Raw genomic sequence first — 24,847 nt, 5'->3', positions numbered from 1 at the left:
AAATATTATTCGTTAAATAAACCTAGCCTGAAAATGAGCCAACAGAAACGTAAACGTTCATCTTTTGAAGCAGGATTTAAATTGTGTGTCGTGCAGAAGAACATAATAACAGTGTTGCTATGAGAGAATTTGGTGTAGCAGAAAGTAATATTAGACTTTGGCGTAAGCAAAAAGACAGTCTTGAAAAAATCCCCAAAACAAAACATGCCCGTCGTGGAGATGTAGCATCCTTTCCAGTACTCGAAGAAGAGCTAAATAAATGGATTTTGAAGCAATGACAAGATGGCATTATGGTAACAAGAAATGCAATTCGTTTTCGAGCTCTATAACTCAAGAATGGTAAATTCAAGGACACCAGGTATTTCATCTTTTCTTGCTTTGCCTGGGGGGTGCAACAGATTTATGGAATGCAAAGCATTGACATTACGACACCGAACAAAAATTGCACAGAAGTTACCAAAGCAGCTTGAAGAAAAAGTGGAGTCCTTCTATAAGTTTATCATAAAATTATGGAAGTGTCACGGATATGAACTTTCCCAAATTGGCAATATGGATGAGACGCCCATGTACTTTGATATGCCTGGGAATAACAGTAAACTCAGTTGGTGAAAAGGGTGTCCTCATAAAAACAATGGGAGATGAAAAAATGTATTGTACCGTTCTAGCATGCATGGCAGACGGAACCAAATTAAAGCCGACAGTGATATTTAAAAGTAAGAAAATTCCCAAGCATATGAAATTTCTACCATATGTCATTGGTCACGCTAATCAGAAAGGTTGGATGGATGGATGAAGTTCTTTTAGAAGATGGCAATGTGACGTTGCCGAAATATCGGAAAGTATTTATTAAAGTATAATTTAATTTATATCCTTAACTACGTTGTTCAATTCCTTAAGTGTCTTAATAATGCATAACCAGCGTATAAGCCTGTCTACGAGGATGGATGAAGGTGTACAGTTGTGGCTGGATCAAGTGTGGACCATACGTCCAGGTAGCTTGTTATGTCAACAAAGCATGCTAGTCTGGGATATGTTCCGGGCGCATTTAACGGAGACAAGCAAAGAGAAAGCACTTGAGCTACGTACAGACCTAGCAGTCATACCGGGTGGTCTAACTTTCGTTTTGCAGCCGAAAAATTATGCACTTCAAGTTACAGATAGCTATAGTCTATTTATTGCACACACAGAACTGCGTTGCAAGAAATTGATGAGGCTAGGGATTTTATGGATTTAATGTTGGACACAGTAGAAGTTCATTGGACATATTGCAGAAGTGGGCAAAATATCTCAAAGGATTACTTGGATGTTAAGAAGCATACTGACAAGTAGGAATAAGGAACTCTTTGTAAGGATTTGATATAACTGCACCTGGATAACCATCTATACGCAAATTTTATCACCTCAGTTTTTGGTAGCTGTGGAATTGGTGAAGAGAATTCAGTGACAAGTAACCTGGTGACTGGTTTGTGAATTGTTCCTTATTATGATAGACTGAAGGGTTTCTTGATTACAAAGCTTAGCTAATACTTGGAAATCAACGGATATGATAGAAACGTATACAGTAAAACCCCACCTCATAATGCTTCACTTTACCATGATCCATTCATAATGATGCTTTTGATACTACTTCCCTCAAATAACCTTTTAGCCTTTTCATTCTTACATCACCACTATGCACATTCTTCCTTTGTAGTTTGTTTTGCCATGGCAAGCTGCCTCAGATTTATATTCTATAAATTCCTGGTTCTGTAATTCCACATCTATCCCTTTGTTAACTGAGAATTAAACATTTTAGCAACTTCCCAGGACATGATTGCATGATCACCTTTCTGGATGGGAGGTAAAGTGGTTAGCGGCTACATTTGTTATGGATACATCTGATGCTGTCATGAGATCCAGCACTTTCAAACCTTGGGATCCCTTTCATCACATGCTATTTCAAGTAATTCATGCCTTAGTAACAGTAGGAATTTCATTCTTTCTTGCTATGCACCTTTTACTTCATCTTTGCTATGTCTCCATAGTTGAAGTTCTCTATAATAGCTGCTTGGCTTGTACTCATTATTCTAATCTGCTAATGCATGCCATCCACATATTTTTGTGCTCTCCCTAGTCTATAGCAGCAACAACAATATATTTTATACTGTTGGCCTCAGTCTGTGTTATTTGATAATTATTTACAAAATGGTTAATTCTTGTAGTTTTGTTTCTTTATTGGATTAATTGACATAATTATTTATAATTATATGATAAACTATCTATATAAAAACAGACATTAATCTTTTCACTTTTAATTAGGTACCTAACATGTACAGAATGGAATAATTTCTATGGTGGAAAAAAGTCAGGTATGGATATAACTTTTGCTTATTAAATGAATTTAATATGAATTGCTATTCATTTAATAAATAAATTAAATGAATAGCAATTCATTTAATTGAGGAAATTCTGTATTTTTTATATATATATATATATATACAGGGTGTTCAGGATAAATTTGACAGTTTCGTAAGGAAAAAGAAAATCTTCTTTGTATCTATTAAATTTAATGAATTGACAAAAAAACATTACAGGCAGAGTTAATTACAATACTATCAACAAGATTTACTCAAAATAACCACCATTAGCATCGATCACAGCTTCAATTCTGCTTCGGAACCTCGAACAAGCTGATGCTACAGTCTCCCTGGGAAGGGCCGCAAAAACTGTTTTAATTTTATCCATTAACTGGGCTTTTGTATTACTGGAAGTGCGATTGGTGTCTTTTTCAACTGCGCCCCATACAAAATAATCCATGGGGTTAAGGTCTGGGGAGTTTGGAGGCCAAACATTTGGACTGGTGAAGTCGTAGAAATTTTCAGACAACCATTTTTGACTTTTCCCAGAGGTGTGGCAAGGGGCCGAATCCTGCTGCCATACATACGGCCTACCATTGGCTACCCTTGTTATCCAGGGCTTGACTACAGTTAGCAACTCCACGAACAAAGCCCGAATTCCAATGCCAGGGTTCTTCAACACCTGTTCCTGCAGATTTGCGAGGAATTCTGCTGTACGAACGCAATCAGATCGTCTGCTAGGGATCTTTCTTCTTGCTACATCCTCGTAGTCACCATTGCAAGTCTCTAGTTCATGCCTGATTGTTTTTACTGTATTCAGGGAGCATTGGGCAGCAGTCGTAATATCCTTATTTTGATGGCGGGCACGAATCATCATGATACAAGTTATTCTCTTCCATGATTCAGGTGGGTTCCAGCTATCCATCCTTTCTGACATCTTGTATATGAATGAAGAAGGGTCCAAACTTTTAAATGAAGAGAAGTGTGTGTTAATACATGTAACTTACGGAAAAATATAATTAATTATAAATATGTCAAATTTATCCCGAACACCCTGTATATGGATATAACTTTTGCTTATTAAATGAATTTAATATGAATTGCTATTCATTTAATAAATAAATTAAATGAATAGCAATTCATTTAATTGAGGAAATTCTGTATTTTTATATATATATATATATATATATATATATATAAATACAAATTATCCCTTAGTTGGTACCTGGATGGTGCCTGCCTTTCCCTCCCTTTAACCAGTACACTGCTGTGAGTGTATAAAAACTCGATTTTTTTACTTAGGTCAAGTCCCATGAGAAAGTTGTAAAAATAACTTCCATGTAATAGATCTACATGGTGGCATAAGAAAGGTTGTTTATAAACTTTGTGTGTATGAGAAAGGCTTACAAGCTCTGCAAGTAAACACCTCCAAAGTCAGTCAGAAAGATTCAAACAACTTTTCGATGACCGGCAACTTACAATCAAAAGAAGGCACAGAAGAGAACAAAGAGCGGGCTGAACTTGAAACTTAAGATGAAAGAATCATGCCGAATTCTTCGGGGGTTACAAATTTCGTGCGAGGTCTTAGAGAAGGCATAATAAAAAGGGACAGAGTCAAGCAAATGGGGCTTCCCAGATCCAGAAGTTGCTAGAGAGAGAAGCTGCCTGGTACCAGACTTCGCCAGAGAGACAGAGCTTCTAGCCCACAGACAGGGCTTCAAATTGCCAAAAGGAGAAGTTCCAATTGCCGGAGAAAAGTTTCCAGTCCAGAGAGAGGAATCCTGGTTGACAGTTGGCAGCAGTTCAAACTATTTCGAGACGGCAGACAAAAGAGGCAGTTGTCCAGGCATTTTCGGCGAGCACAAGCAGAGGAGAAAAGGCAAGGCAAATTACCCAAAGCACCTTCGCTCTGAAGTTTTATTCTTTTCGCCGTTGGAGAATAACCATTACCGGAGCTGTAAGAGTCCACAGCCCGCTATGTTCCAGATGCGGTAATTCTGAAGCCAGATTTCCTGAAGGAAGCTCAAGATCTGAGATGAGAGAATTGCCTTAGAACTTTTTGTGCAAGACCTTTGACTGAATGTGCAATACAGAGCTTTGTAAGTTATACACCTTTGTACAATTCCTCTTATAATGTGTTTCAGTTGGACAATTAAGATTTAGATTAACAGTAACAAGAAGTGTCATTAAGAGAATCTGTTGGCATATTTGAAGTTGATATAAAGTTTGTAAAAGTAACTTAACAGAGAGGTAGCTAACCTCTTTGCAAGTAAACTAGAAGTTTAATAAGGGAAAATTGTAAGCAGAGAGTAAATAAGTTTTTGAGTTAAAGAGATTAATTGTTGTTGAAGTAAAAAGGTTCTAATTTATGCTAAAGAATTTTTACAGGTGGATAGAGAAAGCAATCTCCCTAATGTTTAAATTCGTGTATATTTCATAGTAATGTAAATAAAAATGTGTTTTGAATTTTTTTGTTAAAAGAATGCTGCATGTTTGGTTATTTACAACTGCACTGTTTCTAAATAAATAGGACTTGTGAGCGGGAACTAAGTGAGATAGCCGAAGCGTAAAGTTAAGTAAAAGAATAGATCACGACTGTTTGTGTAAAGTTTTATTGAAGGAATTTGTGTTAGAGAGAGAGAAATATGATGGCCGTATTATTGAGTCTTATGCTAATTAAATGATATTAGTGGCGCAGTCTAAATTAAATAAATTTTCTAGTATCTTAGGCATAAGACTTGTAGTGTGAAGGGTAGATAAACATAGTATGCAGTAGAGTAAATGAGAAAGCATTAGAGTAAAGCTATAAAGAATTAGGAATAGAATAAAGATATAGAAAGTATAGAGCAAAAGACATTACAAGTAATAAATAAATAATAACATATTATTACAGGTGCCTCTAGCCCATTGGCTTCTTGCCTGTTTTTTTTACAGCCTCTCATCCAGGGGACCAACTGTAGTTTCCTAAGGTGAACATATGGGTATACTTTTCCATTGTCAACCCAGCTCATCTTGGGAGAGTGTATACATACTTAATGAGTGACTGTATGAAGATGACAGGCACTCGCAAAAAACAATGCAATAAGTGGGATGCGAACCGCAGCCTCTTGGCTGGAGAGAACAGATGCACTAACCACTCGGCCAACTGCGCTGGCATATTCTTCTGGTTCCCATCTGCCATACGGCCGCGGGAGGGTAGCTAAATGCTACCATTCTAGGGAGAGATGATTATGAGCAAGGTGGTTTCCCGTTGCCTTCCTTGCTGTAAGTATTTATGACTGTAACCTGTGTGTTCACGGGGCCGGTTTGCCTGCTTGCGGGATGAAAAACCCCAGATAAACTGGCGGAAAAAACCCTGCTGCCCACGCCCAAGACCGGCTAACTTGGCTATGGCTGAGGAAGATCCTTAAGCTCCTCACGTCGTGGACGGGAATCGAGCCTAGGACACTCCTTCCCCAGGCATATGGTTGCGAAGCGCAAAGCCACTAGGCTAACCAGCTGGCATATTATATTAGTAATTTATAAATATATATTTTAATAATTAAAATATATATTTATAAATATATATTTTAATTATTATTTATATTATTATTTATTTATATTATAATAATTTGAGGTACTTGAGATACAATAATCTCAAGTACCCCAAATTTACATATTGAGTAATATATGCAGTAACACATGAAAGTACAAACAGAAGTAAAAAAGTATAACATGTTAAGCTTAAATTTGTATAGGTTAGGAGAGAATGAATGCATCCTTTCCGAGAAATGCTTTTATAGTGTATACTGACAAGATATCTTTATTGAGAAATAAGACACAATTTTTTTTAAAAATTTCTGTTGAATTAAATAACTGTAGTCACATACTTAACCTGTGATTTACATATTTAGGCTTAGGTGCTGGTTTATTACTATTATTTTTTTCCTGATATTCAATGAGTCATTGTGGGATGTCAACACAAGTGAACACAAAGTCTATCATACCACTTATAAAATTCATACACAGTCTGCACGTTCACCATCCTCAAGCAATGCATTCATGCTTCTGCCACTCTCCATACAAAAAACTTACTTCTTATCCTTTTTTTTTTTTCTTCCTCTATTTCGTCCTAGTCACTAGGACATCTACGGGGATTACACAAAACAATTAATGCAACATATACACAAATAACAAACAATACTAAGCTCAACCACGTGGGTGACATTAAAGTCCTATCTAGGGCAGTAGTAGGTGGACTGGAATGTAAGGTGGGAACTCTGGTGATGAGTGTTTCCCAAATCTTCGGAAGCTTAATGCAACCGTATTTATTGAGATTTGGTTGGTTTTTGAGAGCTACTGCTGCTTCTAAGAAAAGTCTCTCTTTCTTGAATTTGCTGTGGTGGAGCATGGTGGTTTTCTTCCATGATACCCTGTGGGTGGTGTCCAAAACATGGTCAGCCAAGCCTGAATGGCCATAGTTGTGTTTGAAGATGCAAGACTTGTGTTCCTCTAGACGGATGGATGCTGATCTGCCTGTCTGTCCAAAGTACGCCAGCTTACAGGAACAGGGTACTTTGTAAACTCCAGGCAGAGAGAGAGGAGGGAGCTGATCTTTTGTAGAACGGATAAGGGTAGCAAGTTTGCGGTGGGGCTTATATGCTGTGTGTAGGTTGTACTGTTTTAATATCTTGGCAATTTTTTCAGATGTGCCACGGATGAATGGTATGGTGATGGCATTTTTAAAATCTTGTTGACGGGGAATGGGGGAGGAATTGATTATTTTTTTGATACTGTGATCGCTGTAGCCATTGGAGAGGAAAGTGCTGTGTATGTGGTTAAGCTCAGTAGTGAGGGCGGTTCCACTGGAACACAGATTGTGGGCTCTCTTGGTAAGAGTTTTAATAATGCCATATTGTTGAGAGGGGTGGTGGTAGGAAAGTTTGTGAATGTATCTGCCTGTGTGTGTGGGTTTTCTGTATACGGTGAAGGTAAGTGTATCATTAGGCAGGCGTGTGACTAAGGTGTCTAGGAAGGGTAAACAATTGTTCTTTTCCTTTTCCATAATGAACTGGATTCTTGGATGTAGACTATTGAGATGACTGAGGAAGGAGTCTGGGCCATACAACAAAATCTACAAGCAGATAGAGGGAACTGCCATGGGTTCCTCCCTCTCACCCCCCTTGCCAATTTCTATATGGAAGATTTCGAAAAACGAGCCATAGACTCAGCCTCACTCAAACCTTCTATCTGGCTAAGATATGTAGATAACGTGTTCTCTATTTGGCCTCATGGCCCAGACATGTTAGACTCCTTCCTCAGTCATGTTTTTGTACATGTTTTTGATGTCTATAATTATTAAATCATTTCTATACTTGTTAACAAAATTTATGCCAGAATTCGTTTATTATTTGCTTGCTTTTTAAATCAGCATGTTTTTCTCCATTATTTTTTATCTTCACTTCAGGTTTCAGCAATTTTTTTTTCTTTTTATTCTGTTCATCCAGAGAGTCTTTCAGAAATGGACTGATCAGTCAACTCATGTCCTACAGATCTTAGTTTATGTACTGTATATTTATATCAGACCCTTTCCAAAGAAATGGTTTCAAAACCTATAGCACATGAGTGTGCTGTGTAGGAGCAAGAAGAAAGAAGGAATTCGACATGTTTATTGCGAACGGTCGAAAGTTGTAGTTTTTTGAAATCTTACCCTTTTTAAGTTTCTTTGAAAAGAGTAACAGAAATTGTTTCAAAGAAAACAGGTGAAAGAGGAGGAAGAGAAGTTTGTTTAGTAGATTTGAAGATGTTAATTAAATGGATGAAAAACTGTAGTTGTTTGTGTTGTAGTCTGTGCAGGAAATAATGGTGGTCATTTCATCAGAATATTGTCCATGAAAATATATTATCTATAGAAGTTGCATTAGGCAGAAAGAGAACATCTTTGAGAGAGAGGAAGAATGGTAATGAAGTGAATCTGTAAATGGTATTATGGATTAATCAGATTACCCTTTTCTGAATAGCGTGAGATTTTTGGTGAACTATCCGAGATGCATGAATATTCTATTACCAGCATTTGTGCAAGTGAGAAGTGTCTTTAAAAGAAAAGTACATTTTTGCAGGTTGAGTTTCTAGGCAGTCCTGGAAAAGACGAAATCATGTTGAAAGTTCTTAGTGAGTTGATAGGTACCCTAACAGAGTACAGAAGAAAAATGTAACAGCTAAACTATGTGTATACAAGTAGCTAAAACAAAAGTCATAGAAAGACTGGTAAGAATATAAAAAATAAATATCAGAAAGGTGGCAAAACATTTAGAGGCTATTGATAAAGCTTAGAAAGGGTGGGAGGAATATTGTAAAAGGAATTAGTATAATAAAGTGACATGAAAACTGAAACTAAAGATATTCTGGATATCTGGAGTAATTACTTTGAAAAACTGTTAAGTGAAACAAACAGTGGCAGAAAAATGGGAAATATATTCAAGAGGAATATAATCAGGAGTACACAACAGTACTTGAAGTAGAAAAGAGCCATCAAAAACATGAAATGTGAGAAATCAGTTATTCTGGGAATATCAGTAGATGTTATTCCTAGAGACCTCTAGGCAGTCAGGATGCTCATTAAGGGAGATCACACACAACCCACACCTAGTTGTTGGTCTGGTTGTCTGAGTGGTTAATGTTTCTGTTCTCCAACTAAAGGGATCGAGGTTTGAATCCCACCATGGGCATGAATATTTGTGATTGTCTTTTGGGAGATGAATTTCGTCAACTGGTATGAGACCACTGCCCTGCTTATTGGAGGCGTGAAATTACTTAAATTTCCATGTTTGTTCTCCAAAACAGTTTCTGGACTAGATAAAAAAATACAAAATAATAATAATAAAAAATAAGTCTACAGTACTAATTTACTGTAGACTTGCCACCTTTTATGAGTGGAAGTTGCATTAAAAAAAAACTTGGTTGTACTTTATCTGAAATTTATTCACATTACTTATTATATGTACTTCACCTGCAATGTAAGGGTCAAATAAGTAAGTCATTCCAATCGCACACTGTTCTATGAAAGAAAAGTCTAGCTCTTACACTTTACTGGGACTGCATTCATTCTCAACTTCCATAGGTGTTCTCTCCTCATCCTGCATAAAAGAAAAAAATTCAGTCTAGTCATGTGACTCTTTCAGAAGTTTTAAGGTCTCTATCATATCACCCTGCTTTCTCCAATTTGCTAATGTCTGCAGTTCACATTTCAAAACCAGGAGACCAGATCAGAGAATAATAGTTTAGATGAGGTCGTATTAATGCTTTGTAAAAAGGCAAAATGTCTTCCTTATGCTTACATGTTTATTTATTTCAGCATTGTTTGTTTCATTGTGATGTTCTTTTCAGCATTGCAATTATCTTCAGAGTTGTATTGGAAATTTTTGCCATTTGAGCCTGAACTTCCCATCTTGTAAAAAATTCCATAGCCTGATCTGTTTCTTCTAGTATAATCTCATTAATATAACATATCATTGGATGTCTCATCATGCCAAAATGCAAAACTTGGAAGTTGCAGAACAAGGTGGTGAGTAAAAGAGTAAGAAGTAAATCTTTTACATGGAGAGTGGTAGGAGCATGGAATGCATTGTCTGAGAGGGTGGTGGATGTGCAGACTGTGGATGATTTTAAGGAGTGGTATGATACTCTTTGTGTTGACCTCCCACAATGAGTCTTGCAACTCCATGGACATCAGAAAAATAATTTCACATTTACTAGCATTTAACTTAAAACCATTTTCATATGCCCATAATTCCAGCTTTTGCAAGTACTGCATGTCAGCTGCATTTCTGATTACGTTGCCTATTTTTGGATCATATCTCCTGTCAAATCCTTCCCAGTGTCAGTAATGTAAAGATTGAATAACAAGGGAACAAGAACTGATCCCAGGAGTATATAACTGTAACTTAAATACATAAGCCTTATCTCTGTCCCCACCCCCACACATCGCTTTTTTGATATGTTAGTCAGCCATCTTGTCCAAGTTAGTTCCTATCAAAAGCCTTAGCAAAGTACAGAAGTATCGTGGTGTATCCTTTCCCCTTATTGAACTACATGGGAACAAGCTGCTGGCCCGGATGGTTAAGTAATTAGCATACCCACTCTCTAACTAGCAGACTATACAGTTACAAACTTTAATGAGTGGTAGTCACATAAAAAAAAGTTTCTTAAACATGACATTCCCTTAGTAAACCTGTGCTATTCATTGCAAAGTATAGATTCCTTGTCAACCAGTTCTGTATGCAAGCTCTTACCAACTTTTTCCAAAATCTTCACCACCACTACAGAGATACCTTTGTGTAATGGGATTATCATACATTCTCTCCAGTCGTGTAGAATCTTCTCTATACTGAGACCGAAATCATACAGCCACATCAAGAGTTTAGCTGAACTCTTAGCATCTCTGCTGATGTCCCATCTGACCGGTCATATTGAAGAATTAGTTAGTTCATGCATCAGCTCTAGCACCACCACCACCACCTCATATGCCTGAGTTGTATCATCCATTGTAGAGGTAGCATTGAGCTTCATGGTTGCATAAACCAGGTTGATAGCTCTTAGCCAAATGGGCACTCATTAGTAGAACAGGTTCTTCTGCATCTGCTACATGCACATCATCCTCATTCTTTTGCATTCAGTTTTTTCTTCTACTTGCAGCATAATGATAGAATTCTTTTGGATTGTTGTCTTTAGCTTGCAAGCAGTTTCTTTTCATACCTTTTCTGAAATGTAGCACTGGTAATTGTTCTTAACTGCACCTTATAATTTTCATAACTTACATCATCCTTATGCACACGGTATTCCTTTCACATCATATTTTTCTTAAGAATCTCTTGCTTAATAAGATTACAAATCTATTTCACTCTTACCCTATTTATTCTTTGAACTCAAGGATACATTCTAAATTTGCATCTTTGAGATAATGTTTTTAATACTTCCCATGCATTGCCAAAAAATCCTTTCCATCTAGCAACTGATACCATGGGACTGAGTTGTTTCCTCAGTTATCATTCCACAGAATATGTAGAAGGAAATTGAAGCTAGAGAGAGAGTGTGTATGTATTAAGTATTTGAAAAGTGGGTGTCAGTTAAGTGATGAGAACGCAACAAATACTGACAGTAGGATGGAAAATAATGTTATTAATGTCAAGCATGTGGCCGAAATAAAGGAGAATGAAATGGATATTAATAAAGGAATGGTGCGTTTAAATGTTATCCTTCATACAACAAAGTGCGAAATTGAAAAATTGCAGAAGTGGCAAGAGTTAAGCAGGGCTGAAAAAAGAAAAAAGCAGGTGATCCGAAGGAATAATAAAGACCGACTAAACCAACAAGAAAAACAAGTTATGGAGAAAATTATGTATGGAGACTCGATGATCAGGGGAGTACTTAACGAAAGTGTGACAAAATCATGTTTCCTGGGTTCATGATATTAGCCATGCCATCTGTACCATCCATTGGTTGCTATAGATGATTTGAGAGGTGAGAAGTATTCTATGAGGGAGGATGTAAAGGAGTTGTTAGAAGAGGCAATACTGAAGAGCGAGAAGGTGAAGATTGTAAGTCTCCTACCACGCTATGATAGAGGCAAACTGAGAAGGAAGGAATTGATAACTAATGAGTCTATACGTAGATTGTACAAAAAGAATGATGTAGAATTTGTAGATCATGGTCTCTGTTTGATGGAAAGAAGGATTTGTACAACACTGATGGACTGCATCTGAATGGTGTTGGGTGTCGGGAGAGAGAGCTTTGGTCACTGAACATGCTTAAGTGCAAATTCAGGGAAACTTAAGTAGTCCTCACACTCACCCATGAAGTGAGTGAGTGTGAGAATGACCAAATGAAGAATCTAGTCTCTCAAACAAAAATATTGAACAGAGTAGTCAGTTCAGAAAGTAAAGGTGGGTGGGGAACTAAAGGGATGCTGCAGTTTCTATATACTAATGCCAGAGGTATCAGGAACAAGAGGGAGGAGTTTTTGGCATTGGTTAGCGCAACCTCTCCAAAAGTTATAGGGATTGAATGTGAAGGGTTAAGGGTTTAGCATTTTCAGAGAAGATAGAATTGGGGAGGAATACAGCTGATGATAACAGATGAATTGCAGCCAAAAAGAATAGGAAGCAGGAGGGAGGATGGATGTTCATTGAAACAATCTGGTGTGAGATTAAGGTCAGTAATACAAAATATACAGTTGGTTGTTGCTATAGGCCAGACAGTTTCACAGATGATCTGGAAGGCATGCATCGCCAAATTAGTACAACGAGTACAGGTCGAGTGATTGTTATGGAGGACTTCAACTATGGTGATATAAACTGGAAGGAAGAAAGTTCACATGGTAAGAAGGAAAATGGAATTTATACACCTGTTAAGGTGTATAATTTCAAAATAAAAACAAAGCTGTAGACCTATAGCACTGCCCAATGTCTGTCTAAAGTTATTAGAAAGACTTATTTACAGTAGAATTAGCACTATTATTATTGAGACATCTGGCTTCGAAAAATGCCTTAAAACTGGTGCAGTCTTTATAGACTTGATGGCTGCATATGGAGGAACACATGATCTACAAGCTCCCTAAAATACTGAAGTGTAAAAAAATGACTCATCTGATCATTGCTATTCTGTCCAATAGAACAATACAGGAGTTATAGATGATGATATTAGCATGCCAAGAACACTTAACAATGGACTCCCACAAGTGTCAGTTTTGCCTCCCCCCCCTTCTATTCAATTTGTCTATATTTCTGACCTTCCACCGTCTAGAAAATTTGATTATGCTGATGATCTATGCATCACATCCCAACACCAAAACTTCTGTACTATAGAGCACATACTAACCAGTGACCTAGAGGAGCTAAACCACTTATTTGAGAAGTGGCATCTTATTCCAGGCACTACCAAAACTGAAACATGCTGTTTCCATTTGAAAAATAGCTTGGCATGTGACATCTTAAGAATGCCACTAAATGGGAACATACTACTGCACAATTTTAATCCAAAGTATCTGGGCATAACTCTAGACAGAACCATCTCCTTTAATAGCCATCTCTCCAGTATTGCTGCCAAACTTAGCACTAGAAATAACATACTGCATAAACTTGCTGGAACAACCTTGTGGGCTTGTGCTCCCACATTAAGGACATCTGCTCTGGAACTTGTTTACTCAACTGCTGAATACTGCTGAGCTGTTTGGCTGAACAGTGCACATGTTAAATGAATTGATACCAGCCTAAATCAAACAATGCATATCGTTTCTGGAGCAATAAAGATTACTCCATTGTATTGGCTACCAGTTCTGAACCACATATAACTGCCACAACTGTTGTAATAATATGCTGTTTGTTGCTATTATTTAAAATGTCTTTTCTCTATACTTTATATACTGTTATTCTATTTAGCAGTGCCCTAAATAGCGCTTTCTCTCTCGTAATCTTTCTTTCTTACTATGCTTATTCACCTTCCATATTTATTAGTCGTATGCCTATGAACACTGAAAAATTTATTTGTCAGACTGCACCATCAGTATATCAAATATTCGGCATAAGACTCAATAAAACTTCTGGTAGATCTCTCTCTCTCTTATTAGCGTAACTTCCTTCAACAAAGTTTATATAAACAGTCGTGGTTCTTAAGTAATAAAACTGCGCTTTCAGTGCCTTCGTTGTTTCCCGCTCACAAGTCCGGTTTATTTAGGAACAGTGCAGTTGTAAAATAAAGGATCAGGTAGCACTCTTTTAACAAATAATTAAAACACGTTTATTTAGATTAATATGAAATATACATGAATCAAACGACAGGGAGATAGCTTTCTCTACCCATCTAAAAAATCTTTAGCATAAAATTAGAACCCTTTTACTTCAACACTAAATAATCTCTTTACCTTTAAAACTTGTTTACTCTCTGCTTACAAATTCAACTTATTAAACTTCTAGTTTACTCGCAAAGAGGTTGTTTTTACAAATTAAATATCAACTTCTAACATGCCAATTGACTCTCTTATGGACATGTCTTATTATTATTAAGCTAATTCTTAACAGTCCATATACAACATATCTCCTAGATTATAAGAGAAAATATACATATACAAAGGGAAGTAACTTACAGTGGCTCTGTTGTGCACATTTTCAGTGAAGAGTCTTTTACTAAAGTCTTTATGGCTTTTCTTTCATCTCGAGTTTTAGGCTTCCTTCAGGAGTATCTTGCTATAGCGGTGTCACTTTGGGATGTTAGCGGGCTTTTTGACTGCAATCTGCAGTACTTAAATAGCACATATACAAGAGGTTTCAGCATACGGGCAAATTCTGCTCTGGATCCTTACTTCGGGAACTTCTGCTTCTAATTGCTGCCACTTCTGCTACTTTTATTTATTTATTCGTATTGAGTTCCCTCCCTTTTCTCCCCCATCCCTATTGGGGAGAGTTGAGCCCCTCGTGAGGGGTTAAATATTTATGACTGTTGATCTGTGTGTGTTCACTGGGCTCGTTTGCCTGCTTGCGGCATGAAAAACCCCAGATAAATGGGGGGGGGACCTGCTATCCACGCCCAAGACCGGCTAATTTGGCTATGGCTGAGAAAGATCCTGAAGCTCCTCATGTCGGCGATGGGAATCGAACCTAGGACACTTTTCCCCCAGGCATATGGTTGCAAAGCGCAAAGCCACTAGACTAACCTTGCGGACACCACTTCTGCTACTAATCGCTGATGACTGTAACTGCTGACCACCGATGACTGATCTGGCTCTCTTTGGTAACAGTGCTTCACCTTTTGCTCTCTCGGCACCTGGATATCGGCTCTCCTCTTTAGGAACTGGGGCCTTGCCTCTCCTCGTTCTCTGCTGCCACTGTCCTGGTTCGGACTCCGCCTATGGTCTGCAGCTCGCTTCCGCCCTGGTTCTGACTGCCTCTAGTTCCGACTTCTGAAGATGCTTTCTTGATGACTGGAAGCCCCTCATGCTCGGCTCAGTCTCCTTTTATTCTCTGATCTCGGGACCTTGTACTAAGGGTAGTAAACCCCAAAGAATTCGGCATTTCTCTTTGATGACTGGAAGCCCCTAATGCTCGGCTCAGTCTCCTTTTATTCTCTGATCTTGGGACCTTGTACTAAGGGTAGTAAACCCCAAAGAATTCGGCATTTCTCTTTCATCTTTCTTTAAGTTTGACTCGCTCTTTGTACTGCTCCATGCATTCTTTTGATTGTATTTTGCCGGGCCTGGAACTTGTCTAAAACTAGTGGACCTCCTTGATACTTCTCTTGTCCTTTCGGGCTGCAGAAACTTCTCTAAACCTAGCGGCACTCTTAGATACTAACTTTAAATGTGTTAGCGCAGAGCTTGTAAGCACTTCTCTCATACACAAAACTAGTAAACAACTTTCCTGCAACGCATAATTATATACAAAGTTCCGATGGCAAAGCATTACCTTTGTTTTCGACTTTAAAACAGTAAATACATTCACTTCCCACAGGGTTAACTACATTAATAAAAATACATACATAGAAACAAGATTATTTTTGTGACAGTTCACATGAGACTTGAGCTCTGTAAAAAATCGATGTAAAGCCCTTTGGTATTTTTAAGCAACATAGAGATTTTCCACTATGAAGCCAAGACAACTTGATTCATGAATATAACAAAATTTGCCAGAATCCACTGTTTTTTTTATGCTGTGATATTGACAGCTTTATATTATAGAGGCTTAAGTCAAGATGCCCCTATTATAATGGCACAAAGACTTGTCACAGAGCAGAGGCTTAAGTCAAGACACCCCTATTATAATGGCACAAAGACTTGTCACTGAAGGCTATGATGCAACGATAGCATGGCACACAGAATGGACTGCCCAAGCTCCAGTAATCTGGTAGACCGTTTTTAATCCAAACAGCTCTCCATTAGGAATCGACCTATCTCAAAAAATATGGACCTCCCTATGTAGGATTTGCACCAACCATGGAAGATGTGAAGCTTCCTTGTTTACTTGGGGGATAAGACCAAACTCATCGTGTGACTGTGGTGAGAATAACCAAAGTGTACAACATATCACATTTCACTGTCCTCACAGAGCCTACATGGGACTTGTAACTGACTCTATAACAGTTTGTACATATGCTGTTGATTGGCTGTCAAACAGACATTCACTTTTAATTTTATTCTTACTTGTATATTTTTATATATGTATGTATGACTATAGTGTCACCACACAGTATTGTATCCTTTTATACATCTTTTATATATTTTATTTCTTGTATGTCCTGTGTGTGTGGTGGCATATGTATGTATTCTTCTTAGCCAAATGCTAAATAAATAAAATAAATAAATATAATCATGACCAGTTAGTTAGGTCAAGTGGGCCATGTTTCAGATATTATACACAGAATTAAGTGGGATAAAAGTACTATTTCCATCTCACCAAGTTTAGAAGTGAAAGACTTCTTAGAATTTGCAATAGCCCTTAAAAACCAACTTAAATATCAGAATCAGAACACAAGGATTACATCCGATTTCACCAGTACAGCCACTCTGGGCTTGCAGACCATGCTCTGGATACTCGCCACAGAATAAGGTGAAAGAAAGCCACAGTAATACACTGCAGCAAGTTCAAATATGAAAGACTATTCATGGAATCAGCCTCAGCCCTTAGGAACATGCCAAACCTCAACAAATTTGGATGCATGAGACTGCCCCAAATTTGGGAAACATTTATCAGAAGAACTTCAGCCCAAAGGCCAAGAACTACCAATATAGCCCGCCAGGGGGCACCATCGGGACTTTAGGAAAACGTTAGCTTCCTAGCTTCAGTTCTCATTTGCTGTTATGTAGTACTTGTGTGCACGTGTCTTTGTATTAAGTTCCCAAGAAGATGGCAACGTGACGTTTGCCAAAATATCGGAAAGTATATATTAAAGTTTATTTCATTTATATTTCTTAGTGTACGCTGTCAATTCCTTAATTATTAGTTATGTTTAACCAGCGTATAAGCCTCTCTACAAGAATTAAAATCAATTTAATAATACAATAATCAATTTACTGAATAATATTATAAATTTATAAATATTATAAATGAAATAAAATATTATTTATAAAATTATAAATAATTTTTTTATAAAATTTTATTATTATTATTATTAAGAGAGACCTGGATAATTATGATGTTAAACGGCTTTGCAGGTAATTTAATAAGTATCATTCTTTCATTTATGGGCCATAAAACCCTTAGAGATTTAAAGATGCCCTTCTTAATCATGAAACCCACTCTCCACCAGAATTTACAAATGCAAAGCCATCTTTTTATAGTTTCCCCATGTTAGGCCATCTTGTTTCACTAATTCCCATCACGTCAACTTTAAGTCTTTTCATTTCCTGTATAAGGTTGTCAAAATTCCCTAGTTTATATAATGTTCTCACATTCCAAGTTCCAATTTTCAAGACTGTTTCTTGTTTTCAAACGAGGAATATCAGATGCCGACCTTCCTTTTGGATTTAAGTTGACATCATCATGGAGTGCATTTGCGGCACTCGTTTTACTCATAGTTTCAGTGTCTTCTTCACTGTAACTATTTACAGCTTGGGATGTTGCAGATGTTCCAACTTCTAAAGCATAGCTTGTAAGATATTTCCATTTCTCCATGGTTGACTATAGGATAGTAACATGGTGAGGCCACAATCTCTTCCACATATGCAATAGCCAGCTAACTTGGCTCAAACTGCCAGCACTTGATCTGTATTCAGATTCTCCCCTGCCAGTTGTTTCACATTGGCAGAAGAATTCATATATCAGTGACAATGATGAAACAGCAGATGTCATTTGCTGTTTCATCTTCTTCAGAGCCCTTTAGTCAGCCATTTTTCAAGGTTCTCTGTAAGCCTTCATGGCTACCATATCGACCCGGGGCACACTAAGTCCCTGCTGTGCTTCACCTTACAAAGCAATCCTCTACTTTATGCTGCTTCCACCCTCCACGACGTGGATGCGGGGTTGGACTTTGGAGGGTGTTTGACAGGCAGTGTGAGTAATATGTAATCTCCTTCAATAAGTTTCTGATTCCTGGAAAGTTTATTTTTCACTTGGTTAGAATATAATAAAGTCTGGGTAGTGGCCCTTCCCTTAATGCATAACATTATACATATCTGCAAGGAGATGTGTTTTGCATTATGGGAGATAGGAGTGATGTTAGCTTGGTCCACCTTTGCTACGAGTTGTCCGGTGTTTTACTACCTTACTCCAGTCCTGAAGATATTTTCAGGCACAAACTTTGTTTGCTCACATTTGGATAAAGGATTTAACTAAATTTATTATATATTAGGCCTCTTATAATGTTATTAATATATGGAGACATATATTGAAAACTCATGTCAGAAAGTTATCTTGGGTTTCCACGTGGCTTCCAATTAATTAATGCACTAGTCAAAGACTGTGCTTTATTGATGTTGTTTCATAAGCAAGCATACTTTGACTAATTAACATAGTTAATAACAGAGATTTTTATCTTTTCACCTTATATTCTTCAACAAACATTTTGTACTTATAGGTATCCAATCTGGAAGTCAGTTAAGCTTTAAAAGGTTGCCTTTTGATCACTGTGCATTGTCTCTTCAGCCATTTGAACATCCAGTTTGTTCTCCTGAAGGTATTATATATGATCTAATGTGAGTATTGTTCTGACTACTTATGTATAGAAATCATTATTGTACTTTAATTTTAATGTGTTTAATTTTAATTTTTAATGTGTTTAATTTGTGTAATTGGCAAACCATTCTGTTTTGTTATGGTTTGCCAACTAGTGAAAACTTTTACTGGTCCCCCACAGGATACTTTGGTATTATTTCACAATCATTATAATTTACCAACTATCCTATATCACTGAAGACATGTATATGCTGTTTAGTTGAACTTAAAGAATTATATAGTATTACTTCTAAGCCTCCATGGGCTCCAACAACTAATTGGTGTCTAATACTTACAGACTACAATAACTATCATACTCTGCCTTGAATACGTTCAGTGTTGGAGCACTTACGATCTGCTCTGGCAATACATTCCATTCATTAACCACCCATTAAGCAAAAAAAATCTCTTTTTCACGTTCTTATGTGACCTTTGTACAGTTTTTGGGATGACATCATTGTTGCATCACACATCATATCCAATAATTCCCATGTATTTGTTTGATAGGTTTCTGTCACTAATTTTTATGTGTAAATCGTATCACTGTTCCTCCTCCTCCTATCTGTGAAGCTCTGAAGTCCACATTCCCTCAATCTGCCCTCATACTCATTATTCCATTCCTGAGACAGTCTTCATTATTTGCCTCTGCACGTTTTCTTATTACCAGAATAGCCAGGATTCTAAATGTGCACAGAATTCTAAATGAGGCCCAATTAGTGCCTCGTACAGTTGAACTATTATCTCCTTATCTGTATATGTTAATGTTCTTCACATCATAGCAGCAATTTTCTGGGTAACCCATACAACTTTCACAATGTGTCACTTGAACTTCAGTTCCTATCCAACAATATCCATCAGATCCCTTGCCTCTTCCACCTCCTGAAGCATAGTTCTTCCAATATGATACACCTCATTCTATCTTCTTTGGCCTAACTATATAGCTTTACCCTTAGCAAAATTGAAATGATATCCCCCATTCTTTACTCCAAAGCACCAACCTATTGAAATTGTCTTGTAACAGCACATCAGAACTTCCTGACATTGTTTATCCTAATTTAGCATAATCAGAAAACAACTGAATATTTTTGCACTATGAACTATGTCATTAATATATAAGTTAAACAACAGTGGGCTCAGAAAAGAATCCTGATGTACTTTACTCATCGCCTTCCTTTTTTTGGGACGCTGCACTTCCATACAACTTGCTGACTTCTCTCAGTCAACCATTTCTGTAACCAAACCACCAGATGGCTATCTATCCCCATCCTGCTCAATTTTAGCAGTGGTTTATCATGCAGTATTCGATCAAATCCTTTAGCAAAATCCAGATAAATCATGGTATAAGCATCTCCCTTGTTGTCCAATGCATTGGTAATATACTGGTCATCCTATTATAAAATGTAGCCAAGTTACTAAAGCCTGACCTTCCTTTAATAAACTCATGCTGCTCTCTTGCTTTTCATTATCATCAATCCAAGGTTGTATTCTGTCTCTAACCCTCCAACATAGTGGTTCTTAATTGTTCTTAACTTGTAACCAGTTCCGCGAACTGGTTACAAGTGTTCCACCGGTGAAAGATGTCACATGACATAGTTCTGAGTGTAATTGGCTACTCTGAATAAAAATGTCGAGCGAATTATTTCCTTTATAACAGAACAATTAACAATGTTGCAAGAAAAGATTTAGAATTATTTTCCTTCCTTAAATACACACAATTATGACTGGATACAAAATCCATTTGGCACAGTTAATACATCAAGTTGTGAATTTTCATTACAAGAAGAACATTTAGCGTATTTGCTGACATATAAGATGCACCCCCTTTATTGTACACATTTTTTAGGGAAAAAACTTTATCACTGAATATTATAATGAATTTACAGTATTTCAAATAAAAAGTAATAAGTAGGTCTACTTTCAACAAATACCTGATCTAACTAGGAAAGAGTACCCACCTTTTAATCTTCTTTGTCAAAAACCCAGAAATTCATCTCCAGAGCTAAATGAAGAGACACTTGAAACCTCTTCTAAATCAGAATCTGAGTCCTCAAATTGTCCTCTGTACCATCCAGTGCATTACTAATGCCACACTTCTTAAATTATTTAACTACTGTCTCAGTTTTCACAGTGCCCCATGAAGCTTTGACCGACTCAAACTTTCAAAATGCTAGGCCTCTTCCTTCTTTAGAGAAAATTAAACTGCAGAAATTTATCACTGTTCACAACAACTGTGACAACAGTTGGAAAGTTTAAACGAACAGGACCACAGTTGTGATCGTCGATGACAACACATGTGCATTCACTGAACTTTACGTGACTGTGTAAAAATAATCATATTAAAAATTCTGAATATTTTTACGTATTAATTATGCTTGTTAGTTTTGTTTTCATACACACAGTGTCTGCACTTTTGATGTGCTCATTATGAAAATGTTATGTTAGAAGTAACATGTAAAGAAGTAAAAATATTGATGTACTTACTAAACTTACTCAGGTATTAAGGATGCCTGAAAGTGAACGTGTAGAAAATATATTGATTAAGAAGATTTATAGGTATTAAGGATGCCTGATCTGATGAGTATTGCTACTAAAAGGAAACAAGATAGTCAAGAAGACTTTTGTGTGTGTTACATTGATTGATGAAAAGGATCCTGAAAATGAAGTACAAAGCTGTATAACTTCTGGAAAAGAGCCTTAACAGAAAGAGAAAAAGACTATGAACATTTTTTTGTGATTGTGAAAGAAAAAGTGTTTAGTCTTAAAAGTAAGTTTATATTTTTAAATAAGGCCATGGATCCATATAATCTGTAGTTATAGTTATGTATTATTGCTAGAAGTGTATATATATTGTTTTAGTTTTATTAAATGTGTTTATTTTGTACTTGGTTTTGAGTCAATGATTAGTTGGATTCTGAAAGAGAGAGTTAAAGTCATTGCACCAATTGGAGTGAACTTTTGTGGAATACAATAACATATAGGGACACTCGGAGTCAAAATAAAAATAATTGTTAGTAAAAGAGATTATATAATAAATCGCCTCATAAGTATATAGTTAGTATAATTATTAACAAAGGCACAGCCGGTAGACTAAATAGTTAATATACTATATATATATATATATAGTATATTTATATATATATAAATATATTTATGTATATATATATATATATATATACTATAATATATATATATATATATTTTATAGTATATATATATATATATATATATTATAGTATACTATAATATATATATATATATATATATATACTATAAAATATATATATATATTATAGTATATATATATATATAGTATATTAACTATTTAGTCTACCGGCTGTGCCTTTGTTAATAATTATACTAACTATATACTTATGAGGCGATTTATTATATAATCTCTTTTACTAACAATTATTTTTATATATATATATAAATAAAAAGAGGGAATATATAAAATATATATAAAAAAATTAACAATGGCGCAGTCGACAGGATTGGTAATGACTAAACTATTTTAGAATCCAAAAGGCAAATCTTGACTCAAAAAAAAAAAAAATGGCTACAGAGAATAGTAATATTAGTAGTAAAGTTCCTTCAGTTAATGATGAAGAATTTTTTAGGTTAATAAATCCAACCTTAGTAATACCTTCTTTCTCAGGTGATAGTAGTGAAAGCATAGAAACATTTTTTAGGTATGCAGAAAAAATTAAAGATTTAGGAAATTGGTCAGATTTTCACTTGTTAATTATACTTCGTAATAAATTGTTAGGAAAAGCCAAAACATTCTTAAACACATCTCCTTTACTAAGAGATACTGACAATTATGCAACCTTTAAAAGTTTGCTAATATCAGAATTTTCAAATGTAAGAGAATTAGGGCCTAACATTTGGAAGATTCAACAGTGTATCCAAGGTAATAAGGAATCTGTTTCTGAATATTATCATAGATTGTGGAGCATTGCTCATGGATTTAATATTTCATCTGAAGAGAAATCCTCTTTAGAATGGTTGCTCTTTAATCAATTTAAACTTGGCCTTAAGGATAATTTAAAAGAAACAGCATATAAGAAAAAAGTTAGAAATCTTGAACAATGTTTTGAACTTGTTAAAGAAAAGGAAGAAAGATTTAGAGATATTTTTCATTCCTCAAGCAATAAGCAAGTAAATTCTTTTCAGTATAATCAAACTCATTCTCCTAGCATTGTGGGTACAGATAAAATGAGAGAAGAAAAGCTTCAAAAAAGTAAAGATGCAAATAAAAGGAAAAAGTCTAAGGAAACTTCTGTGAATTTTACTAAAGATATTCCAGAATCTGATTCCAGGGTAAAATTACATGATTTGGAAAAATATGAGGAACTGAAAACATTTCTGAGTGAAGAAATAGAAAGACAACAGAGACCCATAGTACAAGGACAGGAACTTCTGTTTAAGATGATGTCAGATTTAACAATATCCAAAAATCTTACAAATAATTAATCTTTTTCTTGTAAATCTGATGGCATTAACAGGAATAAAGCATCTATTATTATTATTATTACTATTACTATTATTATTACGGGCAACTCCAGGGAGTCATTAGACTCACCGAGGGAGGCCCCAAATCATATTCATCACAACTATTTGACATTCATACAGTATCTATCATACCTCGCCTTAAACTCATTCACTGTCACAGCATCCACCACAGACTCAGAGAGCGCATTCCACTCATTCACTACTCTAAAAGTAAAGAACCCAGCTCTAACACCTTTACTAACCACACTTTTGCCCAGTTTCCATGGATGTCCCCTAGTCCTCCCACAACCAGCCCTGTTCTCAAAAATATCTTCTGAATTAATTTTATAGAAACCCTTCAGTAATTTGAATGTCTCAATCATATCTCCCCTCCTCCGCCTATCAACCAATTTTTGCAACCCACAAATCCTCAACCTGTTCTCATACAGTTCATTCCACAGACCTGCTATCATCTTGGTCACTCGCCTCTGGATCCTCTCCACCTCCTCCCCATCAAGAAGAAACCTAGGTGACCAAATCTGAGCACAGTAGTCTAGATGGGGTCTTATCAAGGCTCGATACAGAGGAACAATAACCTACTTGTCTCTGCTTGTCAACGTATTCTTCAGCAACCAAGTGATTTGATGAGCTGTTTTGGTCACTTTTGCAATGTGTCTCCTAAATTTCAATTCCTTATCTACCAACACTCCTAAATCTCGTGCCTCATCAATTTCCTGGAGCACGGTTCCACCAATGCAGTAAACTGCCGCTAATCTTTTCACCCCAAAATGCATAACCTTACATTTTGCCACATTAAACTGACATCCATTCTCCTTAGCCCAGACCTCCAATCTATCCAAATCATCCTGCAAAATTTTGACGTCATCTGCATTCACTATTGCCCTACCCAACTTCGCATCATCCGCAAACAAATGAACTGTTCCTCTCAGATCATTTCATGTATCATTTATGAACAAATTAAACAGCAGTGGTCCAAGAACAGATCCTTGTGGCACACCACTAGTCACAGGCCGTCTTGTGGACTCTACTCCCGAGTAAACCACTCTCTGATATCTCTCCGTCAACCACCCTCCTATCCATCTCACCAACCCTATGTCCATTCCCATATGCCGCAATTTACTGATTAGAATTCCATGTGGAATCCTGTCAAAGGCCTTGGCAAGGTCCAGTAGAATCACCGTAAACCCATTACCCTTATCCAGTTCAGCCGTCACTGTGTTATAATACGTGAGCAAGTTACTGAGGCATGACCTACCTTTCACAAAACCATGCTGTCCCCGATACAGTATCCCATTTTCTTCTATCCAATCTTGTATTTTCCTC

The 24,847-nt window shown here is 36.5% G+C and overlaps 1 protein-coding gene across 1 annotated transcript in view; it reads left to right on the top strand.

The window, feature by feature from the left end:
- LOC150104466 (RING-type E3 ubiquitin-protein ligase PPIL2) overlaps positions 1 to 24,847 on the top strand; it is a 314,593-nt gene that overhangs the window by 39,947 nt on the left and 249,799 nt on the right. Inside the window, exons 2-3 of the mRNA XM_090395160.1 lie at positions 2,299 to 2,348; positions 18,876 to 18,993. Of these exons, the coding sequence (XP_090251286.1) occupies positions 2,299 to 2,348; positions 18,876 to 18,993 (168 nt within the window). The remainder of the gene's footprint in view (positions 1 to 2,298; positions 2,349 to 18,875; positions 18,994 to 24,847) is intronic.

The sequence above is a fragment of the Typopeltis vanoorti genome, chromosome 7, assembly GCF_054136105.1.
Source record: "Typopeltis vanoorti isolate ZY-2024b chromosome 7, IOZ_Tvanoo_1.0, whole genome shotgun sequence".
NCBI classification, from domain to species: Eukaryota; Metazoa; Arthropoda; class Arachnida; order Uropygi; family Thelyphonidae; genus Typopeltis; species Typopeltis vanoorti.
Note: the sequence above shows the minus strand (reverse complement) of the source record. Positions and strands in the feature narration are given on the sequence as shown.